The 16,414-nt window shown below is 48.8% G+C and overlaps 2 protein-coding genes across 2 annotated transcripts in view; one reads left to right on the top strand and one right to left on the bottom strand.

Annotated features, from left to right (window-relative positions):
- The window catches only part of LOC126530636 (uncharacterized), a 61,487-nt gene extending 59,913 nt beyond the window's left edge, over window positions 1-1,574 (top strand). Inside the window, exon 10 of the mRNA XM_050177900.3 lies at window positions 393-1,574. Within this exon, the coding sequence (XP_050033857.1) occupies window positions 393-966 (574 nt within the window). The 3' untranslated portion in view covers window positions 967-1,574. The remainder of the gene's footprint in view (window positions 1-392) is intronic.
- Window positions 1,575-12,256: 10,682 nt separating this feature from the next.
- Window positions 12,257-15,981, bottom strand: LOC126530520 (ADP/ATP translocase 1-like). The gene is made up of 2 exons (XM_050177789.3): window positions 15,792-15,981; window positions 12,257-13,102 (listed from the first exon to the last, which is right to left on the bottom strand). The coding sequence occupies exons 1-2, from the start codon at window positions 15,946-15,948 to the stop codon at window positions 12,360-12,362; spliced, it is 900 nt and encodes a 299-aa protein (XP_050033746.1). The 5' UTR covers window positions 15,949-15,981; the 3' UTR covers window positions 12,257-12,359.
- Window positions 15,982-16,414: the final 433 nt, after the last annotated feature.

The raw sequence follows: 16,414 nt of genomic DNA, 5'->3' as shown, positions 1-16,414 counted from the left end.
TTTAACTGTATATGTTAAATGCGACTAATAGTTGCTTCGCAATGAATTTGCTTGACAGATTAGGTTAAGCAACTAAAAAAAATATTTAGAAAGGTCCATGCTGGCTGAAGTGCTGTACTAGCTTCACATGCAGGCACTACTGCCAGAAATTCCCTCTTATTATTTTCAGTACAGAATGCCAGTGAATTGTAGTTTAGAACTGAAAGTTGTCACTGAGTCTAGATATTGTGTTGTCTGCAATTAAGGTGAGCTGTGCTAAAAGATGGGACATAAATGGCCATTTGCTTCAATGGAAGACAAATTAGGTTGCATTCCATTCGAAGCAGACTTTGCCACTTCTCGCTTTTGGCATCATTAGTGACATTTTGCATTGCTTCTCATTTTCTGTGCAGCAAGGATGATCGTGAACAGCGTCGCGAGCGGCGGCGAGATAGGCCTGACCGGGAACGGCCTGATCGAGAGCGGCCCGATCGGGAACGGCCCGATAGAGAGCGTCCTGATCGAGAACGACCTGATCGAGAGCGGCCAGAGAGGCCGGAGCGGGACCGTTCAGAGCGAGATCGGGGCGACCGGGATCGTGACCGCCGGGACCGTGGCGACCGTGCTGACCGTGCCGATGACGGCGGTGGTGGCGACGTGCCTGGGGAGCGCGAGAAGCGTCGCCGGAGCAGAAGCCGGGAGCGAAAACGCAAGCGGAGCCGCAGCCGCAGCCGTGAGCACAGACGCCGGCGAGAGCGCAATGGCGCCGATCGAGGCATTGATGGCATCAAGCAGGAACCGTCTGGCGGCGGCGATCAGCAGCAGCAGGACGGCTTTGCAGAAGACAGCAGGTCGGCTGGTGGACCAGGAGGCAACTACGAGTCCGCCAACGCCGAGGGCTACAACAGCGGCCCCGACGGAGGGAGTGGCTACAACAGCGAGAGCCAGTCATCGTTCAAGATGGAAAGGACCGAAGAGTACAACTAGGCTGCGGCCTGCCAGTGGCACGGACAGGTTTTGTCTTGTCTTGGGATGCACTACCAAGGTCTCCGTCGGAGACGGGCTTCTGGAAGGGAGCGTGTGTGTTGCCTGCCTGCTTGCTCCTTCTCAAGATTTCCTTTTCTTTGTATACCATGAACTCTGTTCCCTTCCTTGACAGACATCATTTTACAGCTATCATCCATCATTGCAAGCATGCTTTTGTATTATTTTTCTTTTTGCCGTGTGACTTCCTGCTGCCCAAGTGCATTTCACAAGAGCTGTTTGCACCAGCACGTTTTCACATTGAACAGACTAGCTGACCACTTACGATGAAATTGCATCATTAATGCTGTTCAATATTTGTTTGAGGAGAAAGTGAGCTGTTGGATAAAAAGGGGTAGATTCCTAATCACATTCGTCATAGTCATCTCGCAAGAAGCGTTGGTAAGTAGGAAGCCTCTCTGGAGGTAAGTGTCGTTGCAGGAGGTTTGCGACCTGAGCTCGTAGAACTGAATTTATTCTTGGGGGAGCATGCTGGGCTGTGGTTTCTTGCACACCATGGTCTTGTGACTGGTAATTGAGAAGCCCAAATAAATTGACGATACGTCTTCCAAGCTGTGTTGTCTTTATTTTTCCTAAAGTTTTCTCTGTGTTGTAAATAAGAGTTTATGCCAGTCTTGTGTGGCTCTAAAACTTTTCTTCCTAGAATTGTCAGTGCCAAGTATTTTGCGGCAGTGCTCTTCATCACTAAAGCAAAGTCTACAAAGCCGACAGTGCCAGTGGAAGGGCTGCGACTCTGCATGGGAAGAATGGTGCAGTGCAGGTGCTACTATGTTCAACCGTGGCCTCCGAGATTGCATGCACTCACAGGTTTTGCTCCAGCTGTCCCGTTCGGCATGCTCCCCAACAACAAACAAACAAAAACAGAAGAGGAAAGAATGTAGAAAATATATATATAAATGCGGCAAGTAGTCTGGCAGCATTCGACAGTGCTTTTGGTTGCTCAGAAAGGGGCTGAAGCGACACAGCCTTCACGTGCGACGGTGTGAACACTGGTAAACAGTGTTCTTGTCTGTACTGTTGTACAGACAAGAACAGTGTTTACCATGGCCATTGCAGCCGCAGACTATGGACCCCACCCTCAACCGGTAACCAGTAGAAGCTATAATATACCCAGTAGTACTCTAGAGTAAGCAGTAAAACATTGTGCTTACAATTAAAAAAACTAAATAAAACGCACTAACATCAGTGACATAAATCTAAAGTTGCACACAATCTTCGCAGATTCAACTGTAGCTGGCATCTACACAAGGCGAAGGGCTCTACAAATGTTGGTGTACAAGAGCTTTTATGTGTGTATACTTTTTCTTTTTCTAAATAAAGTCATGCCGGTTAACTTCACCAGCATATGATGCCACAAGAGAGAAACATGTCTCTAAATTCACACCACCTACTGCTGGGAATGGTGGCATATTTGGGTTATCACCTGTTAAAAGCCTGCAGTACGCTTCCAATTGCGCAATGCATGCAGGTGAATATGCTTACTGCAATAGAGTTGGTGGTTACAGCTGCAAATTAAGCTTTCGACAACCCGTGAGGCGATATGCTAGTACCAGAATAGGGAACTGAGTGCACAATGGTGTGTTCACGTGACGTCGGTGGCCTAGTACTGCAGGAAAGCTGCTGCGCCGGGTGGCCACTGTTCTTCATTGCGCACACCTTGCACCTTTTCTAGTCGACAGGCGATCTAGCGGCTGTAAAACGTATCGTGATCACAGTTTGGCGATGTACTAAACGTTGGTGCCAAAAGGTCATGTTTTTTCGGCAACATTGTCATCGTAAGCCTATTTTATGTCCACTGCAGACTGCAGGATGAAGGCCTCTTCCCGCGATCTCCAATTAACCCTGTCCTGCACGAACCGATTCCAACTAGCACCCAATGGCAACTTATCAGTTGGCAAAACAAAACAGCACAGCTGTATTGGGTCTTTTTTTTTTTTTTCTATTCCAAGTGTTGGTGCCGGGAAATAATACGAAACAGTATTGTATTATTGAGTTCAGGGTGCGCTTCATTTCACTAATTCGTTTCATTGGTTCAACCGTGGCCTCTGATATTTGCCCGTGCGGCAGGTTTTGCTCTGGCCGTCTCATTTGCACAAAGAGAGCATGGCCAGTTCTTCCTCCGCACCCAAGGGCTTTTTATGCATCGAGGAGGCTTTCACACACTCCGGTACTGTTGCTACAGCTTTTATGAAGTGAGAAAAATTTGATTTTGCACTGCTGCTAAGCAGGAGGTCGCGGAATCAAATCCCGGCCACGGCGGTCGCATTTGCAAACACACCCGTGTACTTAAATTTAGGGGCGCTTAAAGAACCCCGAGTGGTCAAAATTAATCTGGAGTCTCCCACTACATCATGCCTCGTAATCAGATTGTGGTTTTGGCACGTAAAACCCCAAAATTAGGATTTTGCACTGCTATATGATGCCTTACTTATTCAGAAATGATGGCTGGAGGTGTACGAGGGGGCAAAGCTGGGTATAGGCTGATGCCTATTCTCAGGTGCTTAAATTTTTTGTGCACACATAAACTGCAACAATCATGTAGGTAGGTAGAAGGGGAATACGTGTTCAAGAGTTTGTCACGAGACAAATAGACAGTATGGACAGCCGCCAACTAGCCCCTTTCATAGACCTTTTGTATCTAGTGTTGGCTTTGTTAGTGAACAAACTTGTAGGACAAAGTGTGCAAGTTCAAAGGTAAATAAATATTCCAGGTGAAGTGTCGCTGAAAGTGCAAACACTGAATTTTTGAGCTAAGGTGCAGAGACCTTTAATAAAGCTTTTAGTGCTGTGTGCTGCAGTTTGCAGACTGGATGGAGAGGCACATTGTGCACGAAGCATGCAATGGTAAATTATGCAATTATATATTTACTCGTTTATCAGTGTAATACACATGCCACTCAAGCAGGCACATCACAGTTATGAACGGTATGATCGAGATGTTAGTTACACCAAACATTAAAAATATCCGTGTCAGCATGCGGCATTGTTGTTTATTTTTACCCACCATGATTGCTCAGTGGCTATGGTGTTGGGCTGCTGAGCGCGAGGTCGCGGGATCGAATCTCAGCTACAACGGCCGCATTTTAATAGGGGCGAAAACACCCGTGTACATAGCTTTAGGCACACGTTAAAGAACCCCAGATGGCAAAAATTTCCGAAGTCCTCCACTACGGCGTGGCTCATAATCGGAAAGCGGTTTTGGCACGTAAAACCCCCTACTTTTTTAATATCTTTATTTACTTTTAAGAAAACTTGTAATTGTTACAGCAATTATATGGAGACTTGAGGCACATTTCTGCCGTCGACGTCGCCGTGAGATTCCGTATTAAGTCAAAGGGCCATAACATCGTCACCGTATGCTGTATGTGTGAGTGAGAGCGTGCGAGACTGAGCCGGCGATCGCGGCACGCAACGGCGGAAAGCGGGGAGGAAGCTTGCTGCCTTCCGTCGCGCACAAGGTGTCGGGGGTAGGGGGCGGGCGCGTTCTACTCCGAGTGGCCGGTCAAGGAGCAAAAGCCCCCAGATTTTCTCTCTCGCGCCCGCTCTTAAGGCGCGCTCACACTAGCGGGAGACTTCCCGCAGCGGCACAGCGTCAACGTCGATGCTGCGTCGCAGCTGCTCGGAATGACGATCACACTGCGCGCGTTTTCTCGCTGCGGTTGTCTTGGAATGTAGAGAGAGGAGGCATTGAGGGAGGACCCTAACGAGCAGAGAGGGAAGGGGATAGTCATGTGACACCAGATTTCCCACGTGGTCGTCTTGACCGTCTGCTAGCTCTCCTCGCGTCGCCCTTTTTGTCACGAGGATGGGCTGGTGGCAAAGCAACCGCCGAGTGTCCCGCAGCACGCGCGCAGCCTCTGCCTCCGCCGACGGGGTCACTGAACTGGGACCGACGTCACGGTTCGCGGTCGGCCCCCATTGGCTGTTCTCGTCAGCGGCGCGGGAAAAATAGGTACCCGACCCATCGCTCTGCGGGACGGCACAGCAGCCTGTCTGCGGGAGAAAAACCGGTTTGTGCGGGAGGCGGCTCGCGGAAAACGTTCTGCGTTGCCCGTTTTCCCGCCACTGTGAACGCGCCTTTACTCGCGCCTGCGCAGAAACGTCGAGCTCCGTCAAAAGTGGCACGCCCCGTTGTAGCTGCTAGCGGATGAAAATACGCGGCCGGGCCGCTGTTCAGGGCGTAGTTCGCGTTGATGCGAGCGGTTGCACGAAGGTTTATCCGCTCGCTGCTGCTGCCGCGCTTCCTCGCTGAAGCGTTTTGACAGCAAGTTTCCGCGTTCATCGAGTGAGATGTGTTCATGTTGGTTTGTGCGCGCATGACACCATGCTTATTCATTTAGTTATAGTCGCGGACAACTTTTTGTGGCTGTGAAGGGAAAGCTACTAGCTGACGCAAAGCGCGCACAAGTGAGAGCGCTTCTGAAAAGAGTCCCGCGTTTCAATGCACGGTAGTTTAGGCTGGAGAGAAGAAAACAAGCACTTTATTAAGCACACCACTTTATTTTGCGGCGCGTTTCCCTCCCACGTTTGGAGAAACGCGAAACCGTCGCACGCGGAGGCTGCGTCGATTCAGCGTCTGTTCCGAGCAACCAAAAGCACTGTCAAACGCTGCCGGACTACTTGCCGCATTTCTTTTTCTCATTCTTTCATTTTCTTTGGGGGGGGGGGGGGGGGGCGGGTCGGGGGGAGCATGCCGGCTGAAGCAAAACCTGCGAGCGCGTGCAATCTCGGAGGCCACGGTTCAGCATAATAGCACGTGCACTGCACCATTCTTTCCATGCAGTGCACGCTTTGTGCATGACAAGTTCACAGATCTGTAAAAAATAGTTCCGCGCATTCCATCAGATAGGTATGCTCGCGCATGCGGGCCTGTGCCATTTCTGCACGAGCAAGAAGGGCACTGAAGTGACGAGCTAGTTCACAAAGTGCAGAGCAAAACGAATGGGCCGTATCTCTCGGGTTCTAGACATGTTACATTATCTAGGCATAGCAAGCAAGTCGGCTTGTCCTTTTTTTTTTTAGGTTTCGCAAGCGGCATTAGTGAGCGACTGCATGTAGAGCTCATTGCAAAAAATCTAGGCTAGTTGGCCATCGCAACGGCCCGCAGGCTTTGACGCATCTCGAGTAATTCGGCCGCTTCATGAATATTGCACTGTCGACTATACCTCGTGTTAAGTTCAGCAGCCAGTTAGGCCACAATAAACAACTGTATCAGTATTGTGTAAGCAGGGGTTGGCAGCCGAAAAGTGCATGCTTGAATTATCACCAGATATCATAAGGCAAACAATTCCGACACTAACTCAGTTTCACGTTCACCTGCATTTGTAAAGGCGCCTGTATAGTCCGACGTAGCGTGAGCGCGCGCACACACACACTACGTACGTCACATTGGCGAGAACAACGCACTGGCGCAGCCAACGTAACAGGACGCGCACCAATGCGCCTGACGCCGATGGCTCTCGCTCCATCTGTGCGTTGATCGCGCCGACCCGAGTTAAGCGGCTACCCCCCTCACACCACCACTCCTCACATATTCCTAAAGTGCTGACAAATCAATCTATTCGGCGGTCAACATTTTGCTACCTTTTACAGCGAAAGCTGTATATGACTAACCTTCCGTAGTTTTTTCGGTGTCCATCAACAGAAAAAATCATCATGTGGGCCGATCCTGGTGATAGTGCAGAAAGGATCCAAGCTCAATGGCACTAACCCGAGTGGGCTCGGGAACCTGCAATGCACCCTTCGAAATCTTCAGGATGGGAAGCTGATGGAGTCTATGGTACGGGATAGATTGTGCACCCATCTAGAAACCCAACACGTGTTGCAGACACCATGTACGGCGTCCGCCCACACCGGTCCGTGCAGGATGTCTTATTGCTACAACTTCATACGAGATTCTCGAGCCAGTCGAACACCCTAGTGATGGTAAGGTAGTCCTTGCGCTAGACCTAAAGGGTGCCTTCGGTAATGTCACGCACTAAGTCATCCTAACCCACTTATCCATGGTAGACTGTGGATTCAACACCTTCAACTACATTAAACAATTCCTCACACACCGCCAAACCTTTATCCGGATACAAGACACGGAACATGGCCCATACCAGCTCGGTACGCGAGGTACCCCACAAGGAGCGGTACTCTCACCACTCCTTTTCCATCTGGCCATGATGAAGCTCCCTGCCCTACTGGGTGAGGTCCCAGGCGTGCAGCATGCTCTGTACGCCGGTAGCATCACATTGTGGGCTACTCACGGATCGGTTGGAGCAATCAAGGCCAACCTGCAGCATGCGGCGGCTATTGTGGACGAATATGCCCATCGATGCGGCCTGGAATGCTCCCCGACCAAATTGGAATTCGTGCACTTACGACCCAACCCGAAGTGCACCACTAAACTCAACCTATCCCTATGTACAGGCCCCATCCCGGAATGCGACGAGATACGAGTTTTGGGCCTTTGCATACGTAGGAACCGCAAAATTGATACCACTCTTCAAAAGCTCCGTAAGGTGGGGGACCAAGTGGGTTGTATGATCCGCAGGGTGTCCAATAAAAAGGGGGGCTTGCGATGCAAAGACGCTTTGCAACTAGTGAATGCATTCGTAACCAGCTGAATACTCTACTCGGCGCCCCACCTCCACCTACGCAAATGTGATGAAAACGCCCTTGAGGTGATTTTACGCAATATCTATAAGAGAGCACTTGATCTCCCCATTGTTACTTCCAACAAACGTCTCCTCGAACTGGGGATGACTAATAGTTTTCGGGAACTACCGAGGCTCATCTTAACAATCAATTCTTGCGGTTGAGCAAAACACCAGCGGGAAGCCACCTCTTGTCCCGCTAGCACATCTAGTATATAACCCACACGGAACCCAGTCTCCCTGCCAGATGCTTGGCATCTCACCTTACAGGTAAACCCTCTCCCTAATAATGTGACACGAGATACTCACAAGGGCCGCCGCCAAGCGCGCGCTACAAGGATCACCAGAACATATGGAGATCGCCCAGGAGTATTCTGTATGGACGCTGCCAGCCCTCACTACGGGGGTTGCTTTACGGCGGCAGTCGTCTATCAAAACACACACGTTAATGGCCTTACCTTCTGGGCCCCCAATATTACTCACTCGGAAAAGGTGGCTATCGCGCTTGCTGCTGCAGATCCAGCGTCTCGAGTCATCATTACTAATTCGAGGGGTGCTTGCCGCAATATAGAACAAGGCCAAATCGCACATCGTGCCTTCCAAATACTTAAGAAATGCGAGAACCAGGGATTCCGACCCCGGCGCTCCATTATTTGGGCCCCAGCTCATCAGGGAATAGAGGGGAACGAAGTAGCCGACGCTACAGCCCGCACACTTGATCTCCGGGCGTCGCCTCTATCACCCTTCAACGAGGCGCCTGAATTCAATCCGGCAATCACCTTTAAAGAAATCACACAGCTATATCAGCTTAATCATGGCCGATACTTCCCCCCTTGCAAAGGCCTCATAAAGACGGAGAAGCGCTGGCTTCTCCGTCTCTACACGAATACAGTACTGTGCCCGGTGGTGCTGAAACACTTCAACCCGGCATTTTTGGGCGAGTGCCCGCACTGTGGGGAGGTGCGCAGGTGTTTGTGGACACATAGCACATGCTGTGGGCATGCCCCTCCAACCCTGCTTTCCCCCAAACCCCCACCCTACCCGAGAGGACTGGGAGGCTGCCCGGCTCAGCTGCTCAACCCTCCAGGACCAACGCGCCCTGTTGGTCCGAGCCAGAGCCGCTGCATAAGCCATGGGGGTGCCAAACTAGGGCCCCCCCCCTAGACTTTGTAAGGGCTGGGCCCTTGGGGCTCAGCTCACACCTCTCCTGTAAATAGCAGAAATAAAGTTTGTCACCACCACCTACGTATGGGGAGTGCTTAACGCCGGCTTCACCTCCGCCGAAGGTCGGCCGGGCGTTGCACTACCGTCGGGGTCGGCCCACGTATGGGAAGTGCTTAACGCCTGCTTCACCTCTGCCACGGGGTGGCCCGGCAGTGCCCTATCTTCGGGCCGACCCGCGGCGGAGATGAAGCAGTTTGCTTTTTGTTTGAGAGCTTTGACTGTTGTCAGCTCTCACTGCCATTCCATCTTCATAGGGTGGAATGGTTATCAATTTTTTCACTCTTTTTAGATGGCGGCAGTTATCGGCATCTCCTGGGTTGTAAAGGCCAGTTTTCTCATCAATTCGGTGCCTGCGCGATTAACTCAAGATCAGTTCAGTGGTCACCATCTATTCAACGGTCACGCGCATTGCTGTTGCTACGTTAGTTCAACCTTCTTTGTTTAGATTGATCCAAGGAACAGGAAAGGGATTTGGTTAGTAGTCAGCGGGTCTGTATGCTTATGGAACGAGTTGCGGCCGGAGAAAATGCCAGTTGCGTTTAACTTTCCTTTTTGATTCATTATTTCCTCCAGTGATAGCTCTAGGAAATAATGATCCTCAGAACTATATGCCCGCGATATGGATTAGACAAGGTGCAAAATAAAATAATGAGAAACAGCCTCCATCATCAGACCCTGCAATAACCGTTAAACCCATAAGCAATATGACTGTCACCCATTACTTCGTCTGGCTTTTCCCAAATTGTACAGCATTTTTCGTGCAAAATCGGTAACTGGAAACAAGTCGCAAGGAGTTGAGAAATTAAGCGATCTACTAAGGGAAAGAACCAAGACAACAGCCAAACGGGAAGGAAAAGCGAAAACTAACAAATTCAACTGTTGTTTGTAAAGATATTTATGGATCACCATCTTTTTACTTAATAAGGAAGTGGAGAAAATGCAGCCGGAAGTGGAGAATAATTACGTGCGTTTTGAACGACACTTCTACAGTTATCAGCCGAGCCACCTGACATAGCCACTTGTCTGCTGTGCTAATGTAGGTATCTTATGTAGGCCTAGTACGTCTAGAACTTCAGTGTCCTGCGCTCCACGCGGTTGTACGAGACTGGTGACCACGTAGCGTTACGCAACTTCCCAAATAACAACACGAGCCGGTTTTGGCACCTAAATTGGTAGAGTAGAAACGAGGGATGCAAAAGAACTGCGATTGTTCCTCAAATATATACATATATTTCTCTATAATTCATCCAGAGCTAATTAAAAGAAACACTACTAGAAATCTTTGTTTTACACTTTCGCTTGTTTACTTGTTTTTGGCAGTGTTCTTCCTGCGCTTCTGTCATGTGCAAGTCAATTTGATGTGGTTCCTTGTTGGCCAAAGTAAAGGAGAGGTGCATCTCACAGGCATACCTGTGAGGTACACCTTATTTAAATGCTCTTTTGCCAGTTTACACGTCTTTATGGTGAGTGGTGGGCATTATTCACATTTGTACTAGTAAAGGTACCTCCCACCCCGCCCCATCATTTGCATAGAAAAGTTACCTTGGGTTGCCCCCCCCCCCCCTAAAAAAGAACCCTGGGTATGTATGTGCCCGCTCAGTGCCTTTTCACTCTGTGAAGGATGACCAGCAAAGCTGTGTATGTGGGCCTCTGGATGCTGAACTGCACCTCTGCCGCGGGTTGGCCTGGCATTGTACTATCTTCGGGATAGGCCCAGGTATGGGGAGTTGTGTCCACCCCAACATGATTTTGGGGGAACTAGCCCTTAACAGCTTTGCTGTAAAATAAAATTTAAGACTTGTTGCATACACATTGAAACATGCGTGATCGAACTTGTTTGAATGTGTGTTGCATTTTAGTAAAACGAGCCAAGTAGTAGACGATTACACATTTGCCCTATGTGCCAATGCGTCATGCAGTGCGTTATACAAATGCTTTAAATCTGCCATATATTTTCAAGTGGCTGGATAGGTGCTTTTCAAGTATGCCAAACAGAGTACGCAGCCGGTGTTCTCGTATCTGACGTTCCTGTAATGATAAGATTTATTTTGCTCATGTTCTCGCATGGAGTCCACTTTCTGTACACTTGACAGAACTTGGAAGGATTCGAAATTCTGAAAATTTGAAAAAATCTGGTGGACCCAAGTTTTCACAAACAGTATCACTGCAGTGGCGGCTCATTTGCAATAGTGTTGAGCCACCGAGGGAACACAACAGGTTCTACTGACATAGGGACGAGGGGAAAGAACTTCGTCCCTTACAACACAGGCGTAGCAAGCACTTGCAGTCACCCCATCCAGGTTTTTGGTTCCAAGAGCACACAGCATCTAGTGGAAATTGCCAGTCAGACAAGCAAGGCGGGAAATGCCACCCTTCCCCAGGCCGGTCTATGCAATGTACATGCTAGCTCAAGTCATGCAATGCTACTGCATTGCGCGGAACTCTTCCTTTCCATTCTGTCATTGGCGGCCTGGGTGAAGGCAGTAGGAAATTCTTTTGGTTTTGTATAAAGGGCAGAAAGGCCAAAATACTAACCTTTATGAATCGTCAAGAACTGGAGAGACTTAAACCTGGGCCCAGAACCTCCTTGTGGTGCAACATTTGGGTAGTGTCCCAAAAGTCATGCACATTTATCACCTTAATGTACTTATGTATGAAAGGGTCTTTTCCCGCCTCACACAGGTTCTCACAAAACACAAGTGGCCTGTGGTATCCTGGCCTCTTTGTACAAAAGAACTAGTTAAGTAGACTTTTGTGGGTTTTGTCCCTGAACACAGCAGATGGCGACTCTCTATAGACAAGGACAGAGTGGATGAAGACTGGGGGGACAGAAGAGGATGTGGAGAGCAAGGAGGGTGGTGGCAAGGTCAAGTTCATAGCTGAACAGTAGTTTGTGCAATGCACACACGCCTCACACTATATGCATCTGTGAGCAGGGGTCATAGAACCACACAGAACATGCACAAGTCTGCTGGAAGTGTTGCAACAGCGATAGGAAGCCACAGCAACACAGCAGCTAATAAAGGCAGCAGGAACAAGGGGTTCAATTTTTTTCTACGCCTTTATTGTTCTAGCTTCAAAAACTGCTCAGCAACAGCACCCCTCCCCCCGCAGAACTCTGCAACAATAAGTTCCCCGTGTTCACCCCATTGAATTAGCAGCAGGCATGTGGAATGTGTGTGCTTCGATTAAGTTAAGTGCCAATCGGTGAAGGAGGCTAATGACAATTCTTGCAGAGTCTACTTCCACAAAGACATGCCACAAGGCAGAAGAACAGTGGAGGCTATAAAAATTCAACAAAGACCCAACTCAACGAGAAAAAAAAAATGCCAGGAGGCACAAACAAACTGCATCAACAAGTAGTCTGTGGGGGAGGCAGGCATTGAAGCCTCAGCAAAGCTTGTGTTACCACTTTGTTTGCTCTCAGGAGTCCAACTTTGCCTTTTTTTTTATGCGCATAGTGCGAGGTCCCTAGAAGATGAAGGCCTTGATTTCGTCGTACAGGACCAGCACAAGTGCGCCTCCGGTGCCTCGGATGACATTGGAGAAGGCTCCCTTGAAGAAAGCAGCGCCTCCTTCCGTCTTGTAGATCTTGCCCCAGCAGTGAATGGTGTTCTTGTACATTAGGTCGCCCTTTGCCCGGCCACTTTGCATCATCATCCTCCTCCGGACAGTGTCGAATGGATATGACATGATGCCTGCCACTGTGGTCACAGTCTGTGCAATGAGCCACGAAATGACGATGGGAGTGTTCTTAGGGTCTGGAAGCATGCCCTTGGCGGTGTCGAAGAAGCCAAAGTAGGCCGCCCGATAGATGATGATGCCCTGGACAGACACGTTGAAGCCACGGTACAGACCTGCAAGGCCATCGGACTTAAAGATCTTGGCGAGGCAGTTGCCAAGCCCACTGAATTCCCTCTGTCCAGCACCCTTGCCAATGTCGGCAGCCAGGCGGGTTCGGGCAAAGTCCAGCGGGTAGACGAAGCACAGGGATGTGGCACCGGCCGCACCTCCGGAGGCCAGGTTGCCGGCGAAGTAACGCCAGAACTGGGTCTTCTTGTCGACACCCCCGAGGAAGATCTGCTTGTACTTGTCCTTGAAGGCGAAGTTGAGTGCCTGGGTGGGGAAGTATCTGATCACGTTTGCCATGTTGCCACGCCAGAAGCTGAGGAAGCCCTGCTCTTTGGGGATGCGGACAAAGCAGTCGATCATGCCTGAAAAAAAAAAAAAAAAAAGAAAATGTTTGCAACATCAGTTTACTGTTCACAGACCTCAGCAAGGCCAGAAGCACAAATTCAAAACCAGCACACTCGACACGAGATTACCACAGAAACAAGATAGCACTGCACAAGTTGTTTTGGCAGCCATCGCTTGTTTAATGCCCCTTTGTGTTTAAATGCAAGCATTAAGAGGCACACAATGCGGCCATATAGAATCTAGCACTGGTTTCATGTACACCTAAAAGAAGTGACCAAATATGCAAGATATTTGGGTACCCTTTTCTTAATTAGCATTGCAAACACAAGTTACCTACATTGTACAAGAAAGTACTTGTGCAAACAGGCACTACTGTCTACAACAGCTGCAAGGATGGCAGTTCATAGAGAATGGGAAAAATCGCTAGTACAGGGTTTTGCTTAAGTTTTTCCTGTCTTCTAATGGCCTTGCAAATCCAATAAGATCTTTGAACAAAATATTGCATTAAGAAAAGTTTGCAACTATGCATGCATGCAGCCTTATTGCACTCAGTATTTAGAAAAGTAGGATCACTTCGAAATTTGCTACAATGAAGACAGTGTAATTAAACCAAAAGAATGTCCGAAGCCACAAGCATGAAGACCAGAAAAATTCACGTACTGGCCGTTCTATGGTAGCTGAACGATCTGGAGTTTCCTATTATATTGTGAAGGGAACTGTTGCAAACACTGCAAGCTTTCTTCCCCCCCCCCCCCCCCATTTTTTGCAATTGCAGGCAACTTTCGCATATGCATGCAAGTTGACTTGAGTACAGCAATGTCAGAAGAACAGTTGGCTGCGACAGCCGATACAGCAAAATCAGTTGTATGAACATCAGTTTAACAAATATTTCAGAACATGCTTGCAGAAAATCCCCTGCGGTTTTCCTATGCATTCGATGCAAAAATATTTGTTAGACGAGTTTATGCATATCAAATACTTAAGTTGAATGAACTTGAGGCTCCTGGTGGACAGTGACACCAGCTACAATCAGAAAATGCTAGCATAAACGTGGCCTTTCCCCTGTGCGGTGAAAGAGCAAGAGGAACAGCGCGACGAGGTGATCGACCCGGGGATGTGGACTCTGGGATGGGTCACCCACTGGATGTTGACAGCAACATTTTGTTTGACGACTATGTGCAGCGACCGTGAGCTCGTCACCTGTGCTGCATTAGATCTGGAAACTGTTTCCAAAGAAGAGTGCGACAAGGAAGATGCAATGGTAGAGGCAAATACTGTCTCTTGCCAAGGCTGTAGGATGCCTTGTAAAGTTGCGAGACTCGGCAACAAGCTGTACCAGGAGTGCACAATAACACCATCCGGACAGCTGTGTCACTTGTTGCACTTTAAGAGCATCAGTGCAAATAGCAATTATATTTTCCTAAATGAGAGGCAGCAACATTAACTGTTACAGACCTCGTATAGACTGATGCAGCTAATAACTCCACAAATATTTCACTTGACTCGTCTACTGTGCCCTATGCTGTTGCATATTATAGTGAATATTTAGTTTAGTGAACTTTCAGATAAGTAAACCATTTCCTGGGCTCCCCTGAAATTCGCTCAAGTGAGAGTTCACTGTAATTAAAATGCGTGCGAACTATGCGATCAACTCCCACGCCAGTCCACACACAACTGCAGTCGATACTATCAGACTGCACCGCACGGTCAAGCAACTGATGCCTGGAATTTGTAACTATGCGAAGAGTTCGGCAACAACGCACGCTCAAGAAAACGGTGGGTGCAGAAACTGCACCTAGGAAACTACACGACGGTTTGCCGAGAAAGCTACAAGCAGCTTACGTCAAATACAAAGAGTAGCAGCGTTGCAAAACGGTTAAATTGCCCGGCGCGTACAGATACAGCAGTGCAAAATAGAAGCAAACTGCTAAAACGTAACGAGCGGCTTCTGTCACCATTACGGGCTACATGCAAGTAAAGCACGCTAAGGCCGATGAGATCTATATCCGTCAACGCGGACATCGCTGTTCAGAAAAAAATACATAACCCGTAGCCACAAAGCTCATGACACTGCTTGAACAGCCCAAGGTCAAAGGCCAGACATAGCGGCACTTAGCGAGTGGGATTTATATTAGACTAATTTGGCTACGCTCTACATCACAGAACGGAATACTGGCGCGCCAGTCAAGCCTACGTAGTCACGAGGAAAAAGGCTGCATAACGAGATACAAGGGGTCTCTGCGTCGACCACGCTATAGCACAAAAAAAATAAAAGGCAGCAAGACACCTAAAACGCTTACAAAATACTGTAGATTTGTAAGCGTCGCCACTAAAGCTTCTTAGAAAAATGAATTCGCTGCCAGTAAAGTTTATAGCGAGGTGGATCTATACCGGTCACCGGCAAAGGTCATTCATTCGTTCAACCGGCGACACCACTGTCACTTTCAATGTCGACATAAGAAGAAACACGCCAAGTACAGTGGGCACTTTACATCACAAATGGTCAACGATAAGTAACCGCCGCAGTTAATACATGCAAGCTGCATTGCCGGCCTACAGACAGAAAGAAAAATGCCTAGGCCAATGTGGCTTGCGCGTGCGATTCAAGATGGCGGCCGCGCCGGGTTTCCCCCCTCCCCCACCCCTTCATTTTGTAGGTCAGTGCTACGGTGTCGGGCGTTCGGAAATTCACCGGTTCCGGCTCACCTTTGTATCGCTGGGCTTCGGTGATTTGTTGGGAGGCATGTTGCACCTGCAGCAGAAGCTTGACCCGCTCGATGGGCGCGACGGCCGTCTTGGAGATGGCCGCGGCGACGCCACCGGCGACGAAATCCTTTGCGAATGAAACGGGATCGAAAGACATGCTTACTGCTAAGTCCTTAGGCCTGCTTGCTAGGGTGGCACCGGAGCAGAGGAGCCGGCGGAGGAGGGCTTGCCACTTTTATCGGACGTGCTCTTTTGGTCCGGAACTGTGATTTTCAAATAAAGCAAAACATTTGCGTCTCTGTAAATTAGGAATTTAAAAATGTTTATATTTTTTTTATAATAGCTAGAATATTTATTCATTGCAAAAAAAAAATCTTACTCATAACTGACCAATCAGGCGGGCAAACCGCCGGTCTCTGTGGATCTCACGTGCGTCACCAAGCCGAGCGTGCGGTGACGTCAGGGATACAAGTGTATTTGGTCGCGTATGAGTGTACAGGCGTTTTCATAGTCAGTCGTCCAATTCTTCCTTTTTCGTCGCCTTTTCGGGTTCCTGCGAAGAGACAAGAATCAAGTGGAACATTGAACAATCAACTGGGCAATCAAACCATCTCATCAAATGC

The sequence above is a fragment of the Dermacentor andersoni genome, chromosome 4 (genome assembly GCF_023375885.2).
Source record: "Dermacentor andersoni chromosome 4, qqDerAnde1_hic_scaffold, whole genome shotgun sequence".
Taxonomy (NCBI): Eukaryota; Metazoa; Arthropoda; class Arachnida; order Ixodida; family Ixodidae; genus Dermacentor; species Dermacentor andersoni.
Note: the sequence above shows the minus strand (reverse complement) of the source record. Positions and strands in the feature narration are given on the sequence as shown.

Bases quoted from the DNA above. Each gene is read 5' to 3' on its own strand.
- LOC126530520 (XM_050177789.3), bottom strand. From the start codon at position 15,948: ATGTCTTTCGATCCCGTTTCATTCGCAAAGGATTTCGTCGCCGGTGGC. The intron at 13,103-15,791 runs GTGAGCCGGAAC...TTTTTTTTTCAG, and splicing joins CGAAGCCCAGCGATACAAAG to GCATGATCGACTGCTTTGTC.